At 38.8% G+C, this 12605-nt stretch overlaps 1 protein-coding gene across 1 annotated transcript; it reads left to right on the top strand.

The window, feature by feature from the left end:
* Nucleotides 1–9091: 9091 nt before the first annotated feature.
* LOC113769198 lies at nucleotides 9092–10291 on the top strand. The gene is made up of 2 exons (XM_027313664.1): nucleotides 9092–9305; nucleotides 9573–10291. Exons 1-2 carry the CDS (start codon nucleotides 9092–9094, stop codon nucleotides 10289–10291), a joined length of 933 nt encoding a protein of 310 aa, XP_027169465.1.
* Nucleotides 10292–12605: the final 2314 nt, after the last annotated feature.

The raw sequence follows: 12605 nt of genomic DNA on the forward strand, positions 1-12605 counted from the left end.
CGTTGGAAAGCTAAGACATAGCACTACAACTTCTGTGTTTTGGCCAAATGCTAATTCAGTATAGATCAGGGTGAAGAAATGCGGTCAGATTGGTGAAATGTCAACACTGTCCACAGAGCTCTACCTATGGCAGTCAGGGGTATTTTTATCTTTTCACATGCTACAGTGCTCAGATTGAGCTGAAATTTTACAGGCATCTATAAAACATCATTTCCTCAACTTTCATGTTTTAACCTAAGGCTGATTCGACCTCTATCATGGCCGAACAGAACCGGGCAGAACAGGGTAAGAAGAAACCCTAAACTGAAATTTCCGCACCAAACCAGAAATTTTCCACAAACAATCATATCCAACATATACAAGCTCCATTTTACCCTATAACAAGCCATCAATCCATGACCAAACAATGATTATCATATAATAATCAGAAAAATCACCAATAAATCAAAAAATCTATCAAAACTCCACTTTCAACCATAAAACCTACCACAAATCAATATATTTAGCCACTAAAGCCACTAATTTAACATTATCAAGAACAAATGAAGAATTTCTTAGCAACTCACCTTGTAAAATCAAGAAAGATAGCAACTTAGCACCTCCTCTTCCAAAACCACTCCACCACCTTCTTTAACCCTACTTAACAAAAGATTTTTGTGGAGTAAATTTGAAGTTCTATGGTTGGATCACAAGATTGAGCAAGATTTGGAAGAAATAAGTTGAAGGCTTTCTTTCTTTTTCTCCTTGTGAAGCTCGGCCAAGAGGATGAAGACGAAGATGATTTTTGGTCAATTTTGGGATTTAGTAAAGTTGGGGTAATAGTGGTCAAAGTCCAACTTTGAGTAAGAATGTGACACATGTCACCTTTTGGGTTTAAACCTATCCTTTTGTCTACCAATGGTAATTTATCTAGCTAACTTCTAATTATTTCCTAGCACCTTGTAAAATAATAACACTTGATACAAAACTCCAACAAGTTGTCAAAAATATATCGCATTTACCGCACTAGCAGGTCCCACGTCAATAATACACTTCAAACTTATCATGAACTAATTTAAACTAGGAAAATGATTTAAAACCTCTATTCACTTATAAAATCTCTGGAAAATCGAATTGGTAGGGTATAATGAAGAAAAATACACGCGAGGAAATAAAATAAATAAGATAAAATTAGGAAAATTTACGGGTCCTCACAAAGGTACGATCCACCATTTACGTTAGATTTTAATAGCCGTTCATAAGAAAATTTCGAGGACGAAATTTCTTTAAGGGGGAGAGAGTGTGAGAACCTGAAAATTTTAACATTTTACGGGCATTATTTTATTTTTTTGCCTACATTTTTATTACTTTCCTTTAAAATATTACATTTTCTATATATTTTATACGTAAGTACAGTTTTTAAATCATTTTTCTGATATAATTAGTGTACGTTCAATTTGAAGTGCATTAGAGGCGTGGGACCCGCTAGTGCATTTAGTACGAAAAAATTTTTGGCGATTAATTGAATTTTTGTATTAAGAGATATTATTTTACACGGTGCTAGGAAATAATTAGAGGTTACCTAGATGGCTTAATCTTGGAGAGACAAAAGGATAACTTTAAGCCTACAAGGTGCCATGTGTCACTTTTTAATTCAAACTTGACTTTGACCACTATTCCCTAACTTTACCAAATATCTAATTTGACCCAAAATCATCTTCATTCTTTCTCCTCTTGGCCGAACTTCATAGAGAGAAAAGAGAGAGGAACCTTTAACTTATTTCATCCATTTCTTGCACAAATCTTGTGATTCAACCACCAAAACTTGAAATCACTCCATAAAAATCCTTTGCTAGGTAGGATTATAGAAGGTGGTGGAGTTGTTTTGGAAGAAAGAAACCTAAGCTACTACCTTTCTTGAGGTGTCAAGGTATGTTGTGTAGAAATTCATAGTTTTTTTCTAATAATGGTTTATTAATGACTTGTGGTAGCTAAAAATGTTTTTTTGTGGAAGATTTGATGACTTTTAGTGGAGTTTGATAAATTTCTGATTTTATTCATGATTTTTCTGATTTTATATGATAAGTGTTGGTTGGCCATGAATGATGGCCTGATATGGTGTAAAATGAAGCTTTTAAATGTTAGTTGTGGTTGTTTGCGGAAAATTTCAGTTTTGTGCGGAAATTTCAGTTTTAGGGTTCCAATCTGCCCTGTTCTGACCGGCTTTATTCGTGCATGTTAGAGCCTGAATCTGGCTTAGGTTAAAACATGAAATTTGTAGCAAATGGTGTTAACTAGCTGCCTGCAAAATTTCAGCTCGATCCGAGCACTGTAGCTTGTAAAATGACCGAAATACCCTTGACTGCCCATAAGCCCTGTTTCATGAACAGATTTCTGTTTTCGTGGGGATTTCCATTTTTGACCATGTAAATGCATGATTTGGCTTTAGAGGTCTTCATAATAAATGTAGGTATATGTTTTGGCTTCGAAACGCCATAAGATTCGTTTCAATCCGATAAGTGTAGCTTCAGTTGTGCTTATTGTGCCGAAAGGTGTATTTTATAGTCTATGATGTGTATGTGGTTGATTTGAGATGAATTGGTGTTGCTTGTAGGATGGAAAAGTAAGGAAATGTAGGGGATATGCTGTCCAAATTTTGGGAGTGTTGGATTTTTTCGAGTTTGGTTTGGTTTGGGATATATATAAGAAGGGCTTTTGGTGTTGTTCGAGCCCTAAGTTTTCATGTTACCTTTTCGTCCCAAAATCATGTTTTGCACACATGCATGACTAATTATTTGGCGGGGTCTACGACTTGTAGTCGAGCCTCATTTGTGCATTTTATTTACTGGATTTGTGGCGGTGGGAACCATAATTGTTTACCTTGATTATTGTTGGGTTTCTGTGACAACCCCACCTCCCTCTAAGGCGAACCAAAGGGGTCAGCGGACCGCCTGCCCAGCTCTCGTCGGGACTCAATCGTTCACTTCAATCCTCAATCGAAACCAGAATAAACCAAGAATAAACATAACAACGATCCAAAACTTAAAGCACAACTTATATACATTTCTATCTCAAAAGGGAGTACAACCATCGAATATACAAAGGTTCTCAATTCACCATACATCCAACCCTTTCCAAATGCTAGGGCGAGAACCATTACAAAAGGATCAAAAGAACTAGACTAGGCTAGTCTATACAGAGCTCTCGTCCTTGCTCGCATCCCCTGTTAAGGAAAACAAAACTAACGGAATGAGCTAGAAGCTTAGTGAGGTTCCAAACACACAAACAAACAAACAGTTCAATACATTAATCATAGATAGCAAGTAATTCAAGAAAGATGACAATATAAAGCGATAATAACATTCATTAAAAGGATACGGGCTCACAGGGAGCTATTCGTTCGTTCGTTCGTTCGTTCGTTCGTTCTCCTGTCATTCCCCTTATTCCTCCAATCATTTTAAAAATGCATTTTAATAAGTAAAACCCTTCATTTCATTCAATGCCACTCGTTCATTCATTTCATTTCACCCCCTTTCGGACGTTGGCCGGACTCCACCCGACAACAAGGTAATACTCGAGTATACCAAACGTTCACCCAGGGTCACTAAATCGCCCAACCGAGTCCGCTTCTAGCTCGAGTCGATCAGTAACGAAGGGCAGGGCCCAGTTCAGCCATCAGGCTTACATTCATGCATATATAATTATTCAATCATTGACAATTTCACATTCATTTAGGTCGAGTGCGATAAAGTACACACTCGCCTAGAAAACTCATTTTTAGCAATCATTGAAAGCATTTAACATTCAATCAAATATCCATAACATGGAACAAGACATATAGTCAAGAGTAACATAACAACAAGGAACACTCACCTATTTAAGCAAAATAACGTCCAAAGTTTCCTTCCGGATAATACTCTCAATCACCAAGGAACCCTAATAATCAAACGAACACATTATGCTTCAACCATCAAAGATATAAGTGAGTCAAAGAAAAGTCGAATACGTACTAGTACAAAGTATAAATATGGTTTTGGTAGTGAAAAGAGTACATTGTGTGACAGCCCCACCTCCCCCTAAGGCGAACCAGAGGGTTCGGCGGGCCGCCTGCCCGGCTCTCGCCGGGACTCAGTCGTTCACCACAATCCTCAAATAAATTACAATATAAATCTCAAATATTCATCAAATTCTCCAATAATTACATGTCAAAAGTGAAGCGGAAACAATTCCAAATAAGCTATCCAGTCACGTGAATAAGTACTACAAGCCCTTCCTTCGCCTTGAGCCCTGTGGAGGGGAATAAAACATTTTTGGGGTGAGCTAGAAGCTCAGCGAGTAACCAGTAAAAGCAGTCATCAAATATATTGCACAGTAATGTATTCCAATGATGTCATGAATCAGAGATCAAATGTACGTCTTTTGCTCTCGTGAGCCAGTGAAATCATAGCACTTGAACACCCAACGCTCAAATAGATCATTTAACATTAACAGAGAGGGAGCCCCTTTTTGAGCTCCAGATAAACATGAACATGAACCATAAACAGAGTGGAGACGTTGGTGTCCAGCACAAGACTTTCCCAGAACTCATTGAAGCCAAATCATGTCATGAACTCACATGCAAGCACGCATGATATGCAATCGAGTACATAATGCAAGAAACATTTCACAAGTACTTTGGAAATAGTTTAGGGTCACTCACCTCCACGGCTCAGAAATCATCCAGCAAATATCATTGCCTTGCTCAAATCCAAGTCTTAAATCACAAACTCAATGCAAACAAGTTCCTTCAAAGTTCGGACAACACTTCCCCTGAATTTGTTAACTTTTCCAGCCATCATGGCTTCATTATTTCCTCATCCAGTCCCAAAGGTACACACACAACAACAAGTTCATCCAATAGCCATTCAACAAGCTCCAAGTAGTACTAGTACAAGTCAAGTTAGGGAAAAGTCCGGAAATGAAAGTTAAGCTCAAAACCAGAAAAACAGTTTTGACGTCATTTTACGGTAATGGTACCAAAGGCGCTACGATTATCGGATGAAGGTGCAAGATACACCGTTTCAAAGCTAAGAGATAGGGATACAATATTACAGAAGGTCACTCAACCCAGTTTCGAGTGTAACCAGGTCAAAAATGCAAGATACTATACCAGAATCACAAAAACAGATTCACAGAACGCATTCTAGCGGAAACATCATAAATCAGGCTATCCAAGTCCAAATCCAGAAATTTCAAAACCAGCTGAAAGCTAAGAAAAAGGGTACATTTCATCAGAAGACCTCAACAACCAATTTGGAAGAAATTCCAGCCAAAACAACCAATTACAGGCGCAATTCTTACATTCGGGTAAAACTAGGACAACAATAGTTATTTCGACTTTTCACAAGCTACACTGCTCCGATTGACCTGAAATTTTGTAGGTACCCCTAAAATGTCATTCCCTACAACTTTAATGTTTTAAGCCAAGGCCAATTCGGCCTCTAAATAGGAGCTATAAATTCGGGCAGAATGTATTCATCATAAACCCTAACTTTCCAAAATTTCTTCCAAAACAGAAATTGTTTGCAATAATCCACTTTTTCCACCTCATAGAGTCCTTAAATATCATTTCCAATCATCATATATAACCACACAACCATGTTCATATTAAAACAGAAAAATCCCCAAAATTATAAAATTGCATCAAGTCAACCACAACTCAAGATATAATCCATCAAACCATCTCTTTAGCCATCACAAGTCACTAATTTAGTATAATCAAGAACAAAGAAAGGATTCCTAGACATGAACCTTGAAATATCAAGAAAGTTGATGGCTTAGTCCTTTGCCTTCTCTAATCACTCCACCACTACCTTCAATCTTCCTAAACAAGTGACTTTTGTGGAGGAATTTGAAAGTTTAACGGTTGATTCACAAGATTGAGCAAGAAATGGAGTTGGAGTTGAAGGCTTTCTTCTTGTATTTTTGCTCCAAGAGGTTCGGCCAAGACAAGCTTAAAATGGAGAGAAATTGGTCAATTTTTGAGGTTTAGTAAAGGTGATGCAAATTAGTCAAAGTCCAACTTTGAATAAGAAGGTGACACATGTCACCTTTTGGTTTAAAACTTATCTTTTTGTCTCTCCAATACAAATATCTTAACACTTTGTAAAATAATATCACTTAATACAAAATTCCAACAAGTTGTCAAAAATATAATGCATTTACCGCACTTGCGGGTCCCACGTTCAAACTACGCTTTTAATTTCTCAAAAAACTAACCGATACTAGAAAAATCATTTTCAAACTATCTTTGCTCATAAACTTTATCTGGGGAATTTTTCTAATAAAGAAAATGTAGAAAAGGCGGGCGATTAAATAAAATAAACACTAGAAAATTAGAAAATTTCCAGGTTCTCACACTCATTCTTTTCGGGGCGTCACACATTGAAACCAAAGGACATAAGTAAAATATTTGTAAAACTTAGACTCACTTGTAAAACTTTAAAATCGCTATTTGAGTCGAAGTGGCAAAGAAAACATAAATACCCTAGATGGCTCACGTGGTATTCGCTCTCAAGCCTTACTCGAGTCGCAAGTATATCGACCTAGTTCTCGAGCGTAAATTTGGGCAGCACGCCCTTTGTATTTACATATTTTTCAGCCATTTATGGCTTCATTCTTTTCCTCAATCAAACCCAAAGTCATATACAAAATCATCTCATTTCAATAGCCATTCCATAGGCTCCAAGTCATACAAGTACAAAATCAAGCTAGGAGCATGTGCGGAAATGAAGGTTGAGTCAAGAAACAAAAGACAGATTTGACGTTGTTTTGCGTAACGGACACAACCAAAGCTATGCTTATCGGATTGGGGTGAAATTTATACCGTTTCAAAGCTAAGACAAAGGCCTAAAACTTTGATGAAGACCACTCAGTCCAGTTTGTAGTGTATCTAAGTCAAAATCTCAAATAACAGAACCAGAATCTCACATTCGGGCTTGTTAACCGCCTTATCCGTAAATGACCATAACTCAGGCTACTGAAGTCCAAATGAGGTGATTCTAGGGGCGTTGGAAAGCTAAGAAATAACACTACAACTTTCATGTTTTGGCCAAAGGATAATTCAGTAAACATCAGGGTGAACAGACACGGTTAGTGTTGTGAAATATCAAAATTATCTACTGGACTAAACCTATGAGAGTCAGGGGTACTTTTGTCTTTTCATAGGATACGTTGCTTCGATTGAGCTGAAATTTTGTAGGAAACTATAAAACATCATTCTATACAACTTTTATGTTTTATACTAAGCCTAATTCGGCCTCTAACATCACGAACTGGAACCGGGCAGAACTGAAGCTTGAATTTCCAGAAATCTGGACTTTTGTTATAGTCAAGCTATAATTCACATTTTTACCTTAAAATTACCACTACTTTCTCATTTATAAGATTATATACCATATATATACACCATATAACACCTAACCCACAAGAAATATGAGTGAATAAATCAAAACCCTAACTCAATATTCCTCCCTCCAATCATCAAAACCATTTGAAACAAACATCACAAGCACAACTCTAACATTAATACCCAACTTAATCATGATTAATGGAGAAAGAAAGAGCGATCAGCCATTCTACCTCAAGACAAGACCTTGCAAGAGTGATCCTCCACTACTCCTTGAAATTTTTGGTTCCTTAAGCTTCCCAAGCTTCCAAACTAATGATTAATCGGTTTAGTTTTTCTTGTTTGCACTCAAAAGGTTGGATTCAAGGTTAAAAATTGAAAAACTCTCCTCACTCTCTTCCCTCTCCTTGCTCTCGGCCAAACCAGAAAAAAATCTGGGAAAATGAAGCAAAATGGATGATAAGAAGGTAGGACATTGGCTTGGTCAAGGAACTATAGGTGGCCAACAAGTGGCACCACCAAAATCCATCCAAAATTTTTTTCTTTTCCTTGCATTTTGAGACAACATTTTCGGCTATAATGGCTGAGGATGAGGGAGATATTTTGCAACAATATCAAGGGTATGTGGTGGTAGGGAAGTGGTAGTCAAGTGGTGTGTTCAATCGATAGTGAACGTTACCCGTCGGTTCTAGCTGTTTTTCCTTAAATCGCGTATACTAGGGTATTATCTTCTAATTCACTAACTTATTACTATCACTTCTAATCACACACTTAATATCATCTAAAACTCACTCTTAATCACCACATTTATCGCACTAGTGGGCCCCACATCGATAATGCGTTTCAAATTTAACGTCCACTAACTCATACTAGAAAAATGAATTTAAAACTGTACTTGCTTGTAAAAATGTATAGAAATTTTAATATTTCCAAGGAAAGTATAAAATGTAGGCAACAAAATAAAATAATCCCGATCCGTAGTCCCGGCGAGAGTTGGGCAGGCGGTCCGTCGAACCCTTTGGTTCGTCTTAGGGTGAAGTGGGGTTGTCACAGGTGGTATCAGAGCCGCTTCGCGTGGCCTCTGCGCGGAGTGAGCTTGGGGCGAAGTGGTGTTGTGGTCTTGCTCATGTGAATGAGTATAAGGGACTAAGTACTCTTTTGAGCATAAGCTATGAATCACGGTGTATTCTAGGTTTCAAAACATTATTCTGGTACTTGGAGACTATTGATACGTATGTCATGTAGGAATTACAAATGTAGATGATTTACTCTTGGGACTGGCCAACTCGAGTGGTGAATTATCTTATTTTGGATTCTTGTACCCGAATACGAAAAGGGATGAAAGCCTAGGTTAGAAATGACTTGGGCGAATTAGACGTCTGATTCTACGGAACTTTATATGATGTGTGGATGATTAACCCTGCCTAAGAGATAAATTGCGATTTCTTGTAGATTACGGATGGAACCAGGGGGGGAGCTTTTCGTTAGTTGCTTTTGTACTCTTGGTCTAGTTCGTAGTATGTACTATTGAATAACCCCCTTACTTCCATAGGATTTCCTTTGCTTGTATCTGACTGACTGTTACTGTGTGATTTGTTTGATATAGTCGTGTTATATGTATATTTGCTTTTGAATTGATGCGGACGTATTATATGTATGTTTGACTGACTGGCCTCACTAGTTTGTATCTTGTATTCGCGCCTCGAGCCTAGATTACTTAATCCAATGGAAGGAACTCGTAGTGGACGAGGCCGGGGCCGTGGACATAGGCAACCCTTGAATGAAGGGGGAAATAGGGAACCAATGCTTGAACCCAACCCTGAACCTGGAGTGGATCCTAACGTCCAGGTAGCTGTTGCTATCCAGCGCATGACTGATCTTTTAGCTCACGTAGTCGAGCATCAGGGCCAAAACCCTACTCCTCAACCTGGAAACCCTGGTAACCATATATAGGGGGATGATGGGTCCTTCGAACGATTTCAGAAGTTCTCCCCACCGAAATTCCTTGGAGGACCAGACCCTGATGTGGCCGAGCGGTGGCTAGAGAAGATGATTGATATTTTTGCGGCGTTGCACTATACGGAGGAAAGACAAGTGACATTTGCTGTCTTCCAACTGGAGGGAGCAGCCCGTTCTTGGTGGAATGTAATAAGATTGAAATGGGAAAGAGCACAAACACCGAGAACATGGGTGAACTTCATAATAGAGTTCAACGCGAAGTATTTCCCACCCCTAATTCAAGAAAAGAAAGAAGATGAGTTCATTAGGCTTCGCCAGAGAGCTCAGACTGTCGCCGAATATGAGAGCCAGTTCACTAGGTTGTCGAAGTTCGCTCCCGAGCTGATCGTGACTGAGCAAAGGAGGATAAGGCATTTTGTCCAGAGCTTAAATGTTGAGATTCAGAAGGATCTGGCTGTAGCCCAACTGAGTGCCTTCAGTGACGTGGTGGAAATAGCTCAACGAGTTGAAAGCGCGAGGTTGCAAGTTAGAACATTTCAGGCGAAGAAAAGAGCTATTCCTGGAAGTAGCATGGGACAAAAGGATACGAGTACACCTCCCAAGCTCGGAAAGGGAACTGGAGGGTTAAGATTTCCTGGAATGTCAAGTGATGCTTCACAGAGAGGCTCGGGCTCTGCTTCCCATGGTCCCTGCGGGTACTGTGGAAAGCCGAATCGCACGGAGGATGTCTGCTGGAAAAAAGGAAGAAAATGTCTACGTTGCGGGAGCGCAGATCATCAAATCGCTAATTGCCCAGGCAGATCTCGAGAAGGGAGTGGGAATCGACAATCAATCAAGACCAACTCTAACCTGTCGAAGGGCGAAGGGACTGGACCAAAGGTGTCGACTCGGGTGTATTCCCTAGAGTCACATCAAGCCCCTGACCCGTCTGCGGACGTAGAAGGTACGATCCGCCATTTACGTTAGATTTTAATAGATCCCGTTCATAAGAAAATTTCGAGGACGAAATTTCTTTAAGGGGGAGAGAGTGTGAGAGAACCTGAAAATTTTAACATTTTACGGGCATTATTTTATTTCTTTGCCTACATTTTTATTACTTTGCTTTAAAATATTACATTTTCTATATATTTTATAAGTAAGTACAGTTTTTAAATCATTTTTCTGATATAAGTTAGTGTACGTTCAATTTGAAGTGCATTAGAGGCGTGGGACCCGCTTGTGCGCTTAGTACGATAAAATTTTTGGCGATTAATTGAATTTTTGTATTAAGAGATATTATTTTACACGGTGCTAGGAAATAATTAGAGGTTACCTAAATGGTTTAATCTTGAAGAGACAAAAGGATAACTTTAAGCCTACAAGGTGCCATGTGTCACTTTTTAATTCAAACTTGACTTTGACCACTATTTCCTAACTTTACCAAATATCTAATTTGACCCAAAATCATCTTCATTCTTGTTCCTCTTGGCCGAACTTCGTAGAGAGAAAGGAGAGAGGAACCTTCAACTTATTTCAACCATTTCTTGCACAAATCTTGTGATTCAACCACCAAAACGTGAAATCACTCCATAAAAATCCTTTGCTAGGTAGGATTATAGAAGGTGGTGGAGTTGTTTTGGAAGAAAGAAACCTAAGCTACTACCTTTCTTGAGGTTTCAAGGTATGTTGTGTAGAAATTCATAGTTTGTTTCTAATAATGGTTTATTAATGACTTGTGGTAGCTAAAAATGTTATTTTATGGAAAATTTGATGACTTTTAGTGGAGTTTGATAAATTTCTGATTTTATTCATGATTTTTCTGATTTTATATGATAAGTGTTGGTTGACCATGAATGATGGCTTGATATGGTGTAAAATGAAGATTTTATATGTTAGTTGTGGTTGTTTTCGAAAAATTTCAGTTTTGTGCGGAAATTTCAGTTTTAGGGTTCCAGTCTGCCCTGTCCTGACCGGCATTATTCGTGCATGTTAGATGCCGAATCAGGCTTAGCTTACATGAAATTTATAGCAAATGGTGTTAACTAGCTGCCTGCAAAATTTCAGCTCGATCCGAGCACTGGAGCTTGTAAAATGATCGAAATACCCTTGACTGCCCATGAGCCCTGTTTCATGGACAGATTTCTGTTTTCGTGGGGATTTCCATTTTTGACCATGAAAATGCATGATTTGGCTTTGGAGGTCTTCATAAGAAATGTAGGTATATGTTTTGGCTTCGAAACGCCACAAGATTCGTTTCAATCCGATAAGCGTAGCTTCAGTTGTGATTATTGTGCCGAAAGGTGTATTTTATAGTCTATGATGTGTATGTGGTTGATTTGAGATGAATTGGTATTGCTTGTAGGATGGAAAAGTAAGGAAATGTAGGGGATATCCTGTCCAAAGTTTGGGAGTGTTGGATTTCTTCGAGTTTGGTTTGGTTTGGGATATATATAAGAAGGGCTTTTGGGGTTGTTCGAGCCCTAGGTCTTCATGTTACCTTTTCGTCCCAAAATCATGTTTTGCACACATGCATGACAAATTATTTGGCGGGGTCTACGACTTGTAGTCGAGCCTCATTTGTGCATTTTATTTACTGGATTTGTGGCTGTGGGAACCATAATTATTTACCTTGATTATTCTAGGGTTTCTTGGTGATTAGAGAACCTACTTTGGTTGAAACTTTTGAAGTATCCTTGCTTTAACTGGTGAGTGTACCACTCCCCTGAATAATTGCTAAACTGGTTATCTGTACTTGCAATTTGCTTTTTGAATGTCCTACCCGACTGTTTCATTTGGTACGAGACGAGTGTGTACTTTATCGCACTCGTTCTCTGACCTGTGTGACTTGTTTCCTGTATATACTTGAATCTATTACCTGCGCCTGTTATAATGTCGTTTGGAAGTGCATCCAATGTGTGACGACCCCACCTCCCCCTAAGGCGAACCAGAGGGTTCGGCGGGCCGCCTGCCCAACTCTCGCCGGGACTCAGTCGTTCACTAAAAGCCTCAAATATATTACAATATAAATCTCCAATATACATCACATGGTCCACAAATATACATCCAAGTCTCCAGTAATTACATGTCATAAGTGAAGCGGAAACGATTTCCAACTATACATAAAATGATTCCACATCCAAACGGTACAAAATATAACAATTCCAACTAAGCTATCCAATCACGTGAATAAGCACAATAAGTCCTTCCTTCGCCTTGAGCCCTGTGGAGGGTAGGGGTGGCAATTCGGGTCCAAATCAGGTTGGCGGGTCGGGCTCGGGTCAACCCGCCAGAAAATCTGTTG

Source organism: Coffea eugenioides, chromosome 4, assembly GCF_003713205.1.
Source record: "Coffea eugenioides isolate CCC68of chromosome 4, Ceug_1.0, whole genome shotgun sequence".
In the NCBI taxonomy this organism is placed as follows: domain Eukaryota; kingdom Viridiplantae; phylum Streptophyta; class Magnoliopsida; order Gentianales; family Rubiaceae; genus Coffea; species Coffea eugenioides.